The sequence below is a fragment of the Mustela nivalis genome, assembly GCF_964662115.1.
Source record: "Mustela nivalis genome assembly, chromosome: 10".
NCBI lineage: Eukaryota > Metazoa > Chordata > Mammalia > Carnivora > Mustelidae > Mustela > Mustela nivalis.
The window spans coordinates 81,771,719-81,790,527 of NC_139029.1; the positions used below are offsets into that span (position 1 = coordinate 81,771,719).

The 18,809-nt window shown below is 36.3% G+C and overlaps 1 protein-coding gene across 1 annotated transcript in view; it reads left to right on the forward strand.

The window, feature by feature from the left end:
- SNX7 (sorting nexin 7) overlaps positions 1-18,809 on the forward strand; it is a 101,004-nt gene that overhangs the window by 58,595 nt on the left and 23,600 nt on the right. The window contains exon 8 of the mRNA XM_082686480.1: positions 13,558-13,710. Within this exon, the coding sequence (XP_082542606.1) occupies positions 13,558-13,710 (153 nt within the window). The remainder of the gene's footprint in view (positions 1-13,557; positions 13,711-18,809) is intronic.

The following is an 18,809-nucleotide window of genomic DNA, read 5'->3' on the forward strand; positions in this document are numbered from 1 at the left end:
TTCTTTTTAATATTTAAGGAGATACATCATTTCTTTTTAAAAGGTTTATTATGAACAAGACTCATGGAAACACCTAGAAAGTGATAAATCCTCTTTAGTCCAATATGAATTTACTATACCTCTGTTGTACAGAAAATTCAAAGGAGATCACTACTTCTTAAAAAATAGGACCCTTTAAATAATTGGCTTTGTTGCCTCCAGTGTTACAGGAAATCATATTCTTTATTTGAGAGATGTTAGTGGTGCTGGAGATGCTGAATTGAAAGGTGATGTGTCAACTACATTTGTGGGTGTTTATGATTCAAATTGACATTTAAAAAAATGCATTGTGTTTTCCTGAACATGTTCCATTTGGATAATAAAATTACCAATGGGTTTCAGGGAGAAAGGTTTCTACTTTTTAAGAAATGTGTGTATTGTAAAGTATATAAAAAAGGTACCACTTAGTAATCATATGTATGCCTGAGCAGCATTGTATAATCAGGCATCTGATTTCTCCAGACACATCTTACCTCTCTCACGAATCAGAAAATAATATAATTTTATTGTTAAGAGCCCTCTTATCTCTCCCCTGCAATTTAATTAATACTTGTTAAGAAGACATAGCTGTCAGATTAGAATTGGATTTTTGAATTTTCTATTGTCTTCTGATGGAGTGGCAATCTAAATCTTTTTATTTAGGTATATTATTTTCAAGAACTTTTCGAAATGATAATTTCCCAGCTTTTCTGATGATGAAGAGAAATTTTTAGCATTTGAATAAATAGATTGAATGGTTGATTTTTTTTCCATAAAAGGAAATAATAGAGAAGCCATTTTAAAAAAGAAAACAATGAAGATATTTTTAAGAAAGAATAGCTATTATTCTCAAATTGTTTTGTTCAAAATTTTGGTGATGTTATTACTTTAGGGTTAGGGTACCGGCTCATTTTAATTTTGTGTGGTATTTAGAACTGTAAAGAAATAATCATTGGAAAGGCAGTAGGGAAAAAGGCCTAGATTCATCACTAATATTTCACTTTTCTAAAATCATCCCTCCATTCTAAAAATAATTATCAAATTCCCACCTAGTGTAAACATGGGGGTGATGTAAAATGGTAAAAAAAATAGACACACGGTCTTCATGGTACAAACTTACATTTCAACATAGGAAATTTTTAAAAAAAGATTAACTATTGTTAATCAATGTTAAGGAAATGAACAGTGGTCTGAAATAGACAACAGCAAAAGAAGCCACTTTGTACATAAATATTCTTCTGGAAAAGATTATCTGAGAAACATTTTTAAGCTGAAATTAGAGAAAAGAGAACTAGCTAGAAGATGTAAAATAGAATGATTTGTCAGATACTCACCATTCATATTTAAGTCTTTTTGTATATCTCTCAATAAAGTTCAAAAATGTCTTTTCCAAAAAGTTCTTCTACATTTTGTGATAAATTTATTCCTAAGAACCTTATTTTTTGTGTGTATCTTAAATCATAAATCTAAAAAACTTTTATTTTACAACTTTGTATTTGGCTCGAGTAAAGAAATGTAATTCACTTGAGCATATTTATCTTATATCCAGCAATCTTCTAAATCAGTTTTAATTTTAATACTTTGTAGACTCTTTGAGATTTACTAGGTAGAATATCCTTCCTATCATGGGTGCATATTGATAGTTTTGTTTATTTTCTTGGTATTTAATATCTATTCAACCATTATACTTTATATTTCTTTTTTTATTTCATTTCTTACGGAGCTGGCTAAAAAATGCATTATAATGTTATTAGTGATGGGACATTCTTCTATTATTCCTGATTCTACCATAAATGCTTTCAAGATTTTTTTCGTTAGTAATGATGATTGCTATCCCCCCCATTTTTAATCAGATTTAGACAGTTCCTATTCTCCGCGATAGGAAGTTGATTCATAAGTGAGTGGTGAATTTTATTAAATAGTTGTCTGCATCTACTCGTGTAAGTGTATGATTTTTCTCCATTATGCACTTAATGTGATAATTTACACTAAGAGGTTTTCTCACTTTAACCGTCATTGGATCCCAGGTAAATTCAACTTTACCATCGGTGGGTTTGGTTTGACTTTGTTGTAGGACTTTTATATCTCTATTTCTTATTATTTATTTATTTTTTTAAAAGATTATTTATTTATTTATTTATTTGACAGAAAGATCACAGGCAGGCAGAGAGAGGGGGGGAAGCAGGCTCCCTGCAGAGCAGAGAGCCCGATGCGGGGCTTGATCCCAGGACCCTGAGATCATGAACTGAGCTGAAAGCAGAGGCTTAACCCACTGAGCCACCCAGGCGCCCCCATATCTCTATTTCTAAGTAAGAATGATTCGTTATTATCTTGTACACTTCAAACATACACAATTTCATTTGTCAATTACATCTCAGTGAAACTGGGGAAAGAAAAAGAATGACTTGTCATTACTATTGCTTATGGAGGGAGTATCAGTTTTTGTATCAAGTCTTTCTAACCTCAAAAATTATTCCACGTTGGACTGAGTTTTGTGATATTGCCATTACTTGTTAATGAAGAAAAAATTCTTCCAATAATGCTTTTGGAGCAGACCCCAAGAAGCTGTTTCATTGTTAGGTTAGGGACTTAGTCATGATACTGGAGAGACTCTTCAATTATAATTGTGCTGCCTGTATGGTCTTACTACTGTGCTTGCAAATGGAGACAAGACAGGGTGAGGGAAAGGTGCGTTTACTTGCCACTAGTTCTAGATTATAATGTAAGAGATAAGCAATGAAAGATGGATGATTGAATAGTCAGCTAGGGTAATTCTTGGAGAGGTCAGTGAAGTCGCCCCTAGACCGCTATTTAGAAGGGATAGAGCACAGTGATTGAAAAAAGTTTGACTGGTATTTTCTCCCATCAGCCTGGCAGCTATTCCTAGAGAAATAGACTGTGAGGAAACTGCTTTCTCAGTCTGTAATTTTTATAAATGATACTTTGACAAAATTGTTGGTAATCATGGCAATTAACTCCTCTAGAATTACCATGCCAAAGTATATTAATTATTTATTAAATATATAGTTCAGCAGTCAAGCAGATTTGCTTCTAACACATATTTTAATGTAGTGTGTAATTCAAACATTTTTACCCTAAGAGTTTACTTTCTTCGATATAGAAAAGTTGGAAAGTATACCCCAGTCATCTGAGAAGGACCCATTAATTGCCAATGGAAGCTGAACATTTTTTTAAGCTCTGACATTTTAAAGTTTCATTTGAGTATCACTACTCCATAATAGGTTTATGTTTGTATTAATTTAAAACTATTTGTATATGATCTCCATAAAATATCTATCCACATAAAATATCATAAAAGATTATGCCACATTTATTCATGACATTAGCAATAATTAATACTCAGGCCATCCCTGAGTATTAATGTGTATATAGGAATTCCAATTTCAGAGACATAGATTAAGGCATTCCATATTGATCTCATCATGAAATTGTATCTGAATGGAGAACATTTTCTGACATTAGGTAAAGAATCTGTCTCTATGAAATCAGTATGCCAAAAAGTGAGTGCTAGCATGTCACTTGGCACAGTTAGAATTCAACAAGTAGCTGTTGACTGAACTAATATATTTTCTAGGAACTAATAACTAATCTCTGATAAATAAGAAAAACTAAAGGCCGAAGAAAATGTTTGGAAATATGGCGGTCTTCTTAAGTTGCTGATCAGGTGTTGTTAGTTACTAGGAGGAGACTCTAAAGTGCCTTCAGAGTCAGGGGAGCAAAAGGTCCATTTGCATTTTTTGTTTTAGGATTTTATCATTCCGTGATTAACAAGATATGAATGTTCCTTGGTTAAAGTGGGATACTTTATTAAGATGACATGGCAACCTAATTCTTTAAAATGGAGGTGATACCTGGACTTTTTCTGATTTGGAGGGGTTCCTGATGGAATGGCCTTACATAGACGTCTGGGCATGACTGCATTGTGCAGTCTGGATACCAACACTCTTGGGTATATTGGGGCTTGTGGGGAAGCTTTCTGAGCTATTGATAGAGTGTCTCTTTGTTTCTTTTATGACTGCTGTTTCCTTTTTTATGCAGGTTCTCTGTAAGGATTCTCTAAGATAGTAAAAATGAGTGAGCTGGCAGACTCAGGACATTTCTGACACACCAGTCCTTCCATGGTCACTTTGGGGTGCCGCTCTAACCCTAAGGTGCACTAAGTGCTTAGTTCCAGGGTTTTTACCAACATATTATTCAAAGAATCCTATTAAGTAGGGACTTTCTCCTCATATTACAGAGGAGGAAACGTGACTATTAGGGAGCCTATTCTACATGTGTGTGATTGTGAAATTTTTAAAACTCGGGAAAACAGGAGGAGCCCAAACCAATGTATTAATGCCCTAAGGCAACGAAGAAAAGTAAATGTTGGGCGCCTGGGTGGCTCAGTGGTTAAGCCGCTGCCTTCGGCTCAGGTCATGATCTCAGGGTCCTGGGATCGAGTCCCGCATCGGGCTCTCTGCTCAGCAGGGAGCCTGCTTCCTCCTCTCTCTCTCTCTGCCTGCCTCTCTGCCTACTTGTGATTTCTCTCTGTCAAATAAATAAATAAAATCTTTAAAAAAAAAAAAAAAAAGAAAAGTAAATGTTACTTCTGCAGAGTGGAGCTGCCTCAGTGGACGGGACATGTGGAATCTGGGTCACAAAAGCATCTTGTCATTAGGATGTGGAGAACTTGTCACTGAGGCAGGCACACTCCAGGTACATGTCCTGCTTCCCGCTTGCAGCAGATCCCTGGATATACAGAAATGTTCTGGAAATGAGGATATTCAGTGTAAATGACATTTGAATTACTTGTAAAATGTTTTACAGTTTTCTGAGGACCTTGAAAGCATAATGCTACAAAATAATTGATCGAATCAAGAGATATGGCCAAAGAATGGAACCAGACTTATATATTCATATATTTAACGAGGAGGATTAGGCACTCATTTTATTGGAACAAGTGTTTTAATAGTTTTCAAATGAACCGCATCATTGTTTTCTGTTCTAGAAGAATTCTAAGGCAAATTAAGCATCATTAACATATTGCACTAAAAACCTTGGTAATAAAGAGAAGTCTTGTCTTGTCCAGAAGCTAGGCAATGTGCATCAGCTGCACTGAGATGCAGAGCACTTCTCTGGGTGTTTTCCAGAAACATACAGCTCTCATTTTTTGTTATTTAAAATATTCATCTGTGTTTGCATATAATTAGCATTTCCCTATCACCTCCCTGGTTGCCCAAACCACCCAAATTACTACAGCAAAGTCACTTTCAGAGTTTTAGAGCTTGAGTGTGATCTTGAACTCCAAAATTTGTTTGTCGCCCTACATACAACAGTGGTTTTCAATGTTTACATAGAAGTGTACATCCCTCTCTTTCTATAAGACTGTACCTGTCACTTTCAGGCTTTCATTTCCTATCTCCCGCTATCCCACCTGTTCTTCCAGTTAATCTTCACAGCAAAATGGACTTTTCTCCCAATCCCCACATATTGTCAGTTGACAAACCCTACTGATTCTGTCCCCCAGCATTTAAGTTTTCTCCTCTCAGTGACCCTGCATCAGGAATCTGATTGTTACTACTGTCCCTGGGTCCTTTCGGTTCCTCAGCCTCCTTCAGTGATTTTACTTGTCTTCTGTTAAGGAAACCCATCAGGACCTGAAAACTACCAGCCTCTCCTTTCCTCATCTTTTTAAATTCCCTTCCTCATGCTCTAGGTACCAACTTTCACAAACCACCTATAATTTTTCAGATGCTCCCAAGTAAACATGCTTCTAGGGCTGTAAACAGCTATTTGCTTTACGTGAAATGCCTTTATCTGGCATTTCTTTATCTGGTTGATTGTTTAATCCCTTCCCTCCCTTTGGGTATGAGTCCCTCAGGGCAAGGTCAGTTTCTTGACTCTTCATACAATATCCTCTTTATTTCAGGTGTATATCATAGTGATTCAGTATTTTTATATATCACAAAGCAAGCCCCATGATAAATCTAGTTACTTACCATCTGTTACCACACAGAGTTATCGCAATATTATTGACAATATTCCTTATGATTTATTTATTTAATAGCGGCAAGTTTGTACATTCTACTCATCTTCACTATTTCACCCAACCCTCATCTCCTCCACATGGCAACCAACCATTTGTTTCCTATTTCTATCAATCTGTTTCTGTTTGTTTGTCTTGTTTTATAGATTCCACATATCAGTATTTGTCATTCTCTGACTTATCTCACTTAGCCTAACACTTTCTAGGTCAATCTATTTTGTCACAGATGTCATGATTTCATTCTTCTTTGTGGGTGAATAATAGTCCATTGTATATCTACACCACATCTTCTCTATCCATTCATCTATATGTGGACACTTGGGTTGCATCCATTTATTGGCTACTGTAATTAATTGAACATAGGGGTGCATAATATCTCTTTGAATTATTTTCATTTTCTTCAGATAAATACCCATAGGTGAAGTTGCTGAATTATACAGTAGTTCTATTCTTAATTTTTTGAGGAATTAAAAATTTTTTGAGGGATCCGTAGTGGGTGCACTAATTTACATTCCCACCAACAGTGTTCAAGGGTTCCCTTTCCTCCACATCCTGGCCAGCACTTGTTATTTCTTATCTTTTTGGTGATAGCTATTCTGACAGATGAGAGAGGTCATACCTCTTGTTTTAATTTGAATTTCCCTGGTGACCACTAATGTTGAGCATCTTCTCATGGGCCTGTTGCCATCTATATGTCTTCTTTTGGAAAATACCTATCCAAGTCCTCTGTCCATTTTTTAATCAGGTTTTTTTAAAAATATAAATTGTGTATGCTCTTTATATATTTTGAGTATTAAACCTTTTATAGGTCTATGATTTGCATATATCTTCTCCCATTCAGTAGGTTGCCTTTTTGTTTCGTTGATTGTTTCCTTCACTGTACAGAAGCTTCTGGTCTGATGGAGTTCCATGTGTTCATTTTAGCATTTGTTGCTCTTGCCTGAAGAAATGGGTCCAAAAAAATATCTTTATGATCAGTGTCAAAGAGTTTACTGCCTACTATTTTATGCTAGGAGTTTTTTATAGTTTCAAGTTTATATTCAAGTCTTTAATCTATTTCGAATTTATTTTTGTATGTGGTGTAAGATATTCATCCAGTGTCATTCTTTTGCATGTGGCTGTCCAGTTTCCTCCATACTGTTTATTAAAGAAACTGTCTTTTCCCCATTGTATATTCTTGCCTCCTTTGTTGTATATTAATTGGCCATCTAAGGTGTGGGTTTATTTCTGGGCTCTCTATTCTATTCCATTGATCTATGTCTCTTTTTTTGCCAGTATCATACTGTTTTGATTGCTGTAGCTTTGTAGAATAGTTTGAAATCAGGGAGTATGACACTCCTGGCTTTGTTTCTGTTTGTTTTCCTTCAATATTGCTTTGACTATTTGGGGACTTTTGACTATTTTAGGACTACTTGTTCTAGTTCTTTGAAAAATGCCCTTGGCATTTTGATGGGGATTTTGTGGACTTGGGTGGTATGGACATTTTAATAAATATTAATTCTTCCAGTCCATGAGCATGGAATATCTCTATATTTATTTGTTTATTTCTTTTATAAGTGACTTACAGTTTTCAGTGTCCTGGTCTTTCACCTCCTTAGTTAAATTTATTCCTAGGTATTTTATTCTTTTGATGCAATTATAAATGGGATTATTTTTTAAATTTCCCTTTCTGATAGTTTGTTATGAGCATATAGAAACACAGTTGATTTCTGTATATTAATTTTGTATCCTAACACTTTACTGAATTTATTAGTTCTAATAGTTTTTTGTGGAATCTTTAGAATTTTCTATATATTGTATCATGTCATCTATAAATAGTGACAGTTTTACTTATGTCCAATGTAGATAGTTTTTATTACTTTTTCTGTCCTAATTACAGTGGCTAAGACTTTCACTACTATTTTGAATAAAAATTGTATAGTGGGAAGCTTTGTCTTATTCCTGATCTTAAAGTAAAAACTTTCAGCTTTTCATCATTGAATATAGTGTTAACTATATTAACTGTGGGTTTGTCACCTATGGCCTTTATTATATTGAGGTACACTACTTCTGTATATAATTTGTTGAGAGTTTTTATTATAAGTGGATGCCAACTTCTGTCAAATGCTTGTTCTGCATCTATTGAGATCATCATATGATTTTTATCTTTTGTCTCTTTTATGTGGTGTACCACATTGATTTGTAGATATTGAAACATTCTTGCAACCCTGAAATAAATCCCACTTTATCATGGTATATGATCCTTTTAATGCACTTTCGAATTTGTTTTACTAACACTTTGTTGAGATTTTTTTACATCTATATTTATCAGAGATATTGGCCTCTAATTTTCTATTTTTGTGGCATTTTTGTCTGGCTGTTGAATCAGCCCTCAGTTCTTCAGGAAAAATTGCTCTGTATATATGTATAGATCTGGTGTGCCCATGGAGGAGGTAAGCTCCGGGTCTTCCTACACTGCAGTCTGGGATGCCCTTTATCTTAGTTCCTAATACAGACTAGATGGATGCTGAGTGAGTACTACTGGATGAGGGAGTGCCTAGGATGAAGCCGGTCCTCCTTACCATTATTTCTTCATGATGCCAATGCAGTTAATTGGTTTCCTTTTTTCCTCTCCTCCCTTTTTCTTTAACCATCCCTGTACATCACTGACTTTGGAAATAGAGCTCTGTCCTGGTCAAAAACTTTTAGTGATTTGCCATTTCCCAAAGAATCCATTTCATGCTCAATATAATTTATACCCTCAAGCAGTGAAACTTTAATTAGCCTATCCAGCAGTGTTTCTGGTTTCTTCTTGTCTACCTCCAGACTCCAAACCGACCTCTTATCCATTCCATTATCATGGTAGCATGCCATCTTTGTGGTTTTGTTGATACCTTACCTTCATCCAGGTGTTTCTTCCCCAGTCTCTGCCTTCTGAATTGACAGTTAAAACGTCCCCTGCTCCAATCAGAATCAATCCTCCGTTCTGTGTCGTCCTATATCATTCTTAATTTTTTCCTCAATTGTGGTATATATATCACATTCTGCTTTGTATTATAGTCTTTGGTTTTTATTGCATTTTTGCCTTCATATATTCTAATAGATTACAAGCTCCGTGAGTTAAAGCTGAATCATTTCAACATTGAAAGCCATAGGCAAGCTAGCTTGGTGCTGTTAATATGGAAAAAAAAAAAAAAAAACATGGGCTTTGACTTAGGCAGACTGTAGTTTGAATCTCCGTAATGCTATTAAAAAACTGTATGATCTCTTTCATTTTTTTCTCCCAGTTTCCTAACGTGTAAAAAGAAGATAATAATACCAAATTTGCAACATTATTATGCAGATTAAATGAAATAATATATGTAAAGTATATAGCTTAATGCAATGGCCCATGGCAGAAGTGCAATAAATGGTTATTATTCTAGTTGCTGTTACTGGTACTATAGTAGGGAGTCACTATTGGACAAAGACTTTGTTTTGTTTGCCTGAGCTCTGCTATTAATGGTTTTCATTTAATTGTGTGGCTAATTTCTAGCTGAATATAACTGAAGCTAGAAATTACCCATTAGCCTTGCTGTTAAATATAAATCTTATTTTTTTTCCCACTATCTTACAATCTTGTACTATTTATTCTGGTATTATAACATTTTCCTGGCAAAAAGGGTTGCTTGCTTCTTCTGTTTTTCCACTAACAGAGGGCCAAATCACTTCCAGGATTTGTGAAAACAATTATTCAAGCTTTAATCCTTTTTAATTCAGTCTTTTCTGTGCTATTATATAGTAGTGAATATGAATTGAATTTCCTGCTTTTAGAGTTATTGAAACCTGCTGTGTGGCAGGAAGGGCTTCCTTGGCCTGCCAGGTTCTGGCACATCTTACTCTCCCACTTTGGTTATCTTTTGTTGAGTGTATATGTTCTAAGCCTGGATGGCACCATCCAAATGCACAGTTCCTTATACCAAAGAACTTGCCAAAATTGAAGTCAATTAAGGGAAAGGACATACTATGCTTTTCCTAATTATTAGGAAAGATAGAGTCCAGCTCACTCTTCATTTGAACCAGATGCTTTGTGCTTATTATCAATTTGAGATTCCTAGAATTGAAATGATGGGAAGATGATTTAGTGTGGGGAAATACCTAATGTCTCTTTTCTCCTTTTCCAACTGAAATCATGATGAAATCATCCAAGAAAGAAAAATTACTCATGTAGAGTGACAAAAAAATGACAAGAGTTGATCATAGAGATTTAAAGCATATGCATCATCTTCCACCCTGGTGAGAACAGATAAAGAAATAGCACTAGAAAATGACTTAAGACCAAGACCCTGGCACAAGAATGCAATACTCCCAGAGAGCAAAATTCTGGAAAAGGAGAGGGAATCGATTTCAGTTCACCCACTGTTGATGATGTTGATGACTTTTATGATGGTGATGGTTATGGTCATAGTGGTGGAGGTGGTGCTGGTAATACATAACATTTAATAAACAAATTGCCAGGCATTGTGAAAGAATTAGTGTTTATTATTTTATGCATTTAAAGTCCCGGGGCACCTGGTGGCTCAGTGGGTTCAGCCTCTGCCTTTGGCTCAGGTCATGATCTCAGGGTCCTGGGATCGAGCCTGGCATTGGGCTCTCTGCTCAGCAGGGAGCCTGCATCCCTCCTCTCTCTGCCTGCCTCTCTGCCTACTTGTGATCTCTCTCTCTCTGTGTCAAATAAATAAATAAAATCTTTAAAAAATATAAAATAAAATCCCTATGTGTAGGTATTGTTATCTTTATATCCATTTTACAGTTGAAGAAACTAGGGCTTCAACAGCTAGTGTTACCCAATGCCACATAGTTTATAAAGACAGAAGTGAGACTTAAACTGAAATCAGTCTAACCCAGCTTCAGTCTCCTTAATCACAGTGCCGTGGTGATAAGTCTGTACCCCTTCTTTCTGTAGGTGAGAGTGAGGTCAGAGAACAGGACAGGACTTCTCCTGTAACTCTCAGCTGGAGCAGAAGCACCAACCAGCCAGACCACCAGTTCCAAGGGCTTCTGTGAGGGGAGTTGTGGATTGATGAAGGGAAAACTCCTGTAAACCCCTTATGGCAGGGACGTCATGTTAAACTGTCAGGAAGGGGAGAAAGATAAAATATATATGGCTTTGATACTCTATTTCCTAAAGCCTATTTTAGGAGAGGGTCTGCCAGTGATCTCATTCTAGTGCATAGCAATTTTAGACTGCAGAAGCTATGGAGAGGAGAGTAATAGTGAGCTTACCGCTGGTGTAGGTGCCTCCTGGTTCTACATAGGAGAGGCATTTTGCTGGTAATTTCCATATGATTATGAAAAATAGCACAATTTCACCCAACAACCCAGAGGAGTGAAGTTCTCTAACCTGCCCCTGAGCTTTTTCCAGCAGACCCAGATCCTGTTTGAAATATTTGGACTTTCAGCAATTTTACTCTTATCTTATCCCCTCGCATCCACAGCCGACCATCGAACATCCTTTTTTTTTTTTTTTTTAAAGAATTTATTTATTTATTTGACAGAGAGAGACCACGAGTAGGCAGAGAGGCAGGCAGAAAGAGAGAGAGGAGGAAGCAGGCTCCTGCTGAGCAGAGAGCCCGATGCGGGACTCGATCCCAGGACCCCGAGATCATGACCTGAGCCGAAGGCAGCGGCTTAACCCACTGAGCCACCCAGGCGCCCAAACATCCTTTTAATATAGCCCATTAACACCGCTTTAGACAGAGTCTCTAAGATTTAATAGAATAATCACCCCAAAGAATACACATACTCTAAAATAATAAGTGGCCTCACTGAGATAGTTCACAAACAAAACGAGTAAAAAAATATCTCCTTCTCCTGCCCCTGCAAAAAACAGGTAAGTTAACCTTACTATTAACATAGATCTCCCATTGGTAATGGAAGATTTTATATAATACCAAATGTCTATTCTTAGGAAATAAAAGCAAATATAGCTGCAATGAAACAAGGACAGAAAAGCAAAATTCCATAGCAAAAATAATAATGATGATAATGAAAAGAATAAGAGTAATAACTCACATGAGCATTTGAAGCAAAATAACATATTTTGATTCTAAGACACATTTTCACATTTTAATGTCTCCGAAATGGGGATCTTCTTAAGTAATGGCCTCTTTCAAATACTTTTCAGTACACCACAGTGGTAAGGTATGATGCCCCTTTGAAAATATGAGAGAGATGTTATCAGTTCTGCTTGATGTTTCCTGGCCTTGGGATCAAACCGCATAAAATCCATCGACTTTACCACCAAGTGCGTGGCTCCGTAGGATCTGTTCACCCGTTCCTTCTGTGACTTCATCTGCTAGAACCTTCCCTTTGTTGTTCACTCCACTACATGCCACAGCCATGCTAGTCTCCGTATTCTTCTTGGGCCTTCCAGGCATGCTTCCACTTCCAGTCCATTGTCCTGGGGTTTCCTCAGCCAGGAATGATTTTCCTCCTGAGAGTCTCATGGTTCACCGTCACGCTGACTCCAGATATTTAATCAAATGACACACCCCCACTGAGGCTTGCCCTGTCATCTTATGTGAGCTGTCATCTTATGTGAGCTCCTCCATTTTGTATCTACCTTTCTGCTTCCTTTTTTCTCTTTAGCAATAATTCTCAATTGATAGTTCCTGTTTCATTTATCTTGCTTTTGGTTTATCTCTGTGGTTGAGTATAAGTTCTGGTACAAGCAGGGATTTTTGTCTGTTGTCTTCACTGCTGAATCTCCCAAGTCCTAGAAGAATGCCTGATACAGAGAAGGCACTTAACATGTGCTGAATATATGAATAAATAGGTACATAAATAAAGTCTGTATAAGTATATGTATTAATTTGTAAACACACCAAATATAAAACAATAAATTGATGGATTACATGCTCAGAAGTTGGTGGATGAGAGGTAAATATCACACTAAGCCTGTCTGATGGTACATGGACTAGCAGGCATCTAGAGATACAAACCTGCTTCTGTTACCAGCTCCGTGATATTTGGCAGGTTAATCCCCTGGGTCTCCAGGTGGGACTGCATAATCCTCGTGGATGTTATACCATGTCAGTTAATTGAGCCTTCTAAAAACAACTGAAAAATGAGGACCAGGAATGCGAAGCTGGCGAATGACACCATACCTCTTAACATAAATATTATCACCACACACAATAGTGGTAATGAGACTTAGTGCAAAAGAATTTTGAGGTAACTTGTTCAATTTCCTCTGTTTTATAAATAGTGAAACCCAAGCCCAAGGCTTGAGGGACTTAGCCAAGGTCAAATGCTAATTGGTGGCAGACCTTAGAACTCTACCCAGCATCTCTGACATGTACCCAGTCTTCTTCTTCTGTAACTGGTTAGTACTGAGGGTGAATGCCGGTGACTTTCCAAACAAAGAATTATTCTTAAGCTGTCTTGACAGAATGATTGGCTTGGATCCGATGAATTCATTTCAGTAACAAGAATCCGTAGATTGATGCATCTCTCGTTGTGATCTAATTCAGCTTACAGAAGAGATCGGAAAACTTGAAGATAAAGTGGAATGCGCTAATAATGCCCTGAAAGCAGACTGGGAAAGATGGAAACACAATATGCAAAATGATATCAAGTCAGCGTTTACAGAGACGGCTGAGGAGAATATCCACTATTATGAACAGGTAATTAGTGATAAATGATATTGCTTCATTTTATGAAAGTTACCCTTTCTTTAACTTTCTATCTGTCCTTTGTGGACAGAGTCTATTAAGGGACCAAGGGTCACATTCAAAAGACTCCTTGGTGACTTGGTGAACCCACCCACTGAAACAAATGTGTGTATGTGGAGGAAGGATGAAAGTCTTCCTTCTTACACAGCATGCCCCGAGTGCCTAATTAGAGCCTTGATGTGGGAAAGAAATAGGATACCCTTTTGCTTTATTTGTTTTCTCCACATTTGCTTGTTTGGGAAGGATTTGAATTTTTCAAAACCACTTGGTGATGCTTCCTTCTGATTCTCCTATTTTATTTCCTCCTCTTCTCCCTCTTTTATGGTAGGAAGGGTTTGCAGCATGAGAAAAGGACCAGAGGTTTGAAGGAACAGAAAATCAAATCTTGTGTCCCTGCTGATACCATCTCACCTCTGTAGCTGTTTAACACCTCAACAAAAGAGCATGCGCTTCTATTTTTTTTTTTTTTTTAGTTCAGTTTAGTTCAGCTTTTCTCTCTCTCTCTCTCTCTCTCTCTCTCTGTCTCGTTTTTAGTTCAAGATAGAACCTAGGCACCATTTTGCTTCTCAAATGACTATTTTTTAATTATTTTTTTATAACTAACAGTTCTCTAAGGTAGTTTTATTTTAAATGATTTATACTATCACTTTTTTTAAAAATTAAATTTATTTATTTTCAGCATAACAGTATTCATTATTTTTTCACCACACCCAGTACTCCATGCAATCCGTGCCCTCTATAATACCCACCACCTGGTACCCCAACCTCCCACCCCGCTGCCACTTCAGACCCCTCAGATTGTTTTTCAGAGTCCATAGTCTCTCTTGATTCACCTCCCCTTCCAATTTCCCCCAACTCCCTTCTCCTCTCTAACTCCCCATGTCCTCCATGCTATTTGTTATGCTCCACAAATAAGTGAAACCATATAATAGACTCTCTCTGCTTGACTTATTTCACTCAGCATAATCTCTTCCAGTCCCATTTATGTTGCTACAAAAGTTGGGTATTCATCCTTTCTGATGGTGGCATAATACTCCATAGTGTATATGGACCACATCTTCCTTATCCATTCGTCCGTTGAAGGGCATCTTGGTTCTTTCCATAGTTTGGCGACCGTGGCCATTGCTGCTATAAACATTGGGGTCCAGATGGCCCTTCTTTTCACTACATCTGTATCTTTGGGATAAATACCCAGGAGTGCAATTGCAGGGTCATAGGGAAGTTCTATTTTTAATTTCTTGAGGAATCTCCACACTGTTCTCCAAAGAAGCTGCACCAACCTGCATTCCCACCAACAGTGTAAGAGGGAACATCCCCTCCAACACATGTTGTTTCCTGTCTTGTTAATTAAAAAAATAAAAAATCTAGCATATTCTAAACATACTCTTCTTGGAAGGTTCATTTTGAACACACATCTTTAACCTTATCTCTGGCTGGATTAATAACTATGAAATTGGTACATTAAGAATATTTTATGCTTTAGTGTCTATAGTGTGTGTCAGTTTAATACTATAAAATATTGTATATTTTGAAAGATGAACTAACTGATAATGATATTTTCATTTAACACAAGTTTCTTAAGCCCCTACTTCTAGCAGACAGTGTGCTGGGCCCTAGAGGGACAGTATGCAAGACAGACACTGTGCCTTTCTCATGGAGGCACAGTCACCAAGGGAACAGACAATTAATACAAAAGATTATAATAAAGTATAAGACATTCTAGCATAGAAGGCATTGCGAAGGCATATAACCTGATCTAGAAGGAATGTGGGAAGTTCTGCAGAGGACGTTTTTAAGCTGAGACCTGAATGATGAATAAGGTAGGCAGACAAAGATGTGAGAAAGGGTTCCAGTCAGAGAAGATACATGCAGAAAATCCTAGAACATGTTCAGATAACTGAGGTTCTTTTTATTTTGGAGGTTGGTGAAGCGCAGGCTTTATGTTCAGTTGAAGAAAGAGGTTTTTGTAGGGAAGGAAAAAGTTTTCCTGAACTCTCTTAGGGTTCCTGACTAGGTCTGAAAATTATAAGGAGAAAGATAAATTTACAGGAGAAGAGAATACAAATTGATTTAATGTAAGTTCTCTAAGACACGGAAGCCTTCCTAAGGACACAGAGTCTAGAAGAAACAGACCTGAGTATTTTATGCAAGGTTTGTTGAAAGGTGGAGAGTCGTGTAGAAATATGGTAGATTAAGGAGTATGAGGTATGTATAATAAACCAGGGAAAACTTAACAAGGCCTCTTTGTTAGGTGTCTTCTTTGTGTTCCTTCCCTTTAATAAGGACGTTTCTTTCCTCTGGATATAAGGAAAGCACCTTTCATGTGAGGGTTTTATCACCTGCGTCGCAGGGTGAGGGTTGTGAAAGGTCCAAGTGACTTTCCTGCCTCTGCCATAGTTCTCCAGCTCCTTCAGCTTAAAGGATTCAATACAGTCAGGTACGATATTTTGCTGCCATGTGTCCTGAACCCCACTGGGCTGAAGAGGGCCTTATGATATAAGTCTTTAATTTTTCATCCTGAGGAAAATAGGTAAGGCCACTGAAGACTTTTCAGCGGAGAAATGACAGGATCTATCAGACTTGCCTTTGAGAAAGGTCACTCTGGCTTTTATGGGTCAGAGTGCAACACAACTGGACGTGATGAGACCTAATTGTTAGGGAACTGTTGCCGCGCCAGACAGAGATGGGACCTGACATGGGGATTTCATGGCAGAGGCCTAGAGCCTCAAGTGATTGAAAAGACCATTTTCTCTTTCTCCTTAATTTCTTTTTATTCTACTTTAACAACTTTAAGTAAATTCAAGTATCTCAAAGGGATTTCACATAAGTCTTAGATTTTGAAATTGTTTAAAATATTTTGTTGAATAAAGCACATTGACCACCATAGACTTTCTTACCACTTAACTATTTAAATCCACAAAAATAGCCTTCCTTCTTCTTTACATTAGGACTGTCCATTCTGATGTTACAGAATTGTTATGACAACCAATCAAAATAATTTATAAGAAAATGCCTTGAAAATTAAAATAATGCAATATACTCTAAGTGATTATGATTATAAAACGTAAGCATATTAGGTTATAAAAATCACATGACAAATGTACTGACTGTATTTTCCTTTAAATGATAGAATCTGCAGAAGTTTTTTTCTAAGTTTGGACTTTTTTTTTTTTTTTTAAGGGAAAATGTTCATAGCAATTCCACTGAACTCCAACTGAAATATTTGGGTTTTGACTATACCTGTCATATAAATTCATATTTTTGTCATTCTCATAGACTGAATTCAGTTTATATAAAATACTGTTTTCTTAGAAACAGTTAAATTAGCATCATTGTGCCATATTGCCATTCTTTTTCTTCACAGAAGTTTATATCAGTATGTTTTTTAACTCTTTCCCCCAAATGAATTCTATTTCTAAGTGCTACTAAAATGTATCAAGTTACATCTTACACATGTAACTTTGAAGGAATCATTGTTTTTCTTTAAATTCAAAAGAACCCCACAGTTTCAATTATTTGTTGTTTTTTTTCCTCTGAGTGAATAACTTTTAACTGATTTGCCATATCAGTCCAAGCATAATCAGGAAGTTGGAGCCCTTAAATAATCAAGGCTTCCTAATTAGCACATAGACTGTGTGGCCTGAAACAGTAACCGTCTGCTGTTATCTGTTAACTTCAGAATATCTTAGATATACAGAGAAGTGAACTGTTCCAGAATCTTTCCATTTCCTCTTTTAATTTAATCACATTCTCATGGAAACACTTTTTTTTTCCCATCAATGTTTGCAAATATAAATCCCCAAAGGGGTTTGTTTCTAGTGTGATAGATGAATTGGGGTATAAACATTTGCCTTTGGACTTGTTTTATGAAGTGAAATGGTCACAGCTTGTTTCTCACTTAAAATTTAAATATCAAAGTGACAGAGGAAAATCAGCTTATAGATGTGGAGGCATGGGTCTGTATCAGAAGCCAGCTATTGTCATATTGAAATGTAGTACTTAAATGTGTGAATTTACTTGGAGATGGTTGACACCAAATATAAAACAGGTATTTCCAAGTGAACTCTAAATAAGTAAAATGACATTCCATTTTGTCCTATATGAACAATAATTAAGAATAAATTTCTTATTTCTAAAAACAAGAATTAACAAAGCCTTATAACAAAATTCCAGTTGAACACTACATCAAAAACTAATGATGTACTCTATGTTGGCCACCTGAACATAATTAAAAAATGAAGCAAAAAAAAAATTCAGTTGAACATGGGTAATTTCAAAGTATATTGTTACCAAAAAAACAAGGAAAGTTACTTCCTGATAAAATACGGAGGTATGCTAAAACCATAAAAGATGACTTGCTGGATTAAGTGCATGGACACTTTCTAATTGTTCTCTGGTAGGCACAGAAGTGTCTGTTTCTGTGGTGGTTTATGCTGATGGTAATGATGATGATGGTGGTGGTGGTGGAGAGATTTGAAAGGAAGTGGTCCTTGGTAGGTATTGCAAACTGAAAGAATACACTCTTTGAAAGTTCAAGTTTAATATCATAATGAAAAGACCATACATTTGCCAAATAAAGCAGTTTATGGTTAAGTGAATATAAAACTTAAGGGAATGTAATACAACTTATTCCTTTGCACAGTTTACTTTATAATATTAATGTATGGAAGTCCTTGTTCCATAGTCTTATTTTTGTGGTTATAAAATTAATATATATGTACACTAAAAACAAACAAAACGACAACAAACTAGGTACACTGATATATAAATTAAAAATAAAGAGTACCGGTAACCTTTTCTCCTGGAGAGAGTGGCATGTCTAAATACATAGAAAAATAATTTGCTGTGTTTAGGTCAAAATATTTTAAGATTTCAACATGACTCTTTTTGAATGAGTCAACATAAAAACATGATGACTTACTTATTTTATGTCACGATGATTACAGTGGATATGTGTTATTTTGAGATCCATATTTCTTATTTGTTTACTTTTCTATGTTACATAGACTCTTAACATAATCAATCACATTGATATGATACACTTCCGTTAG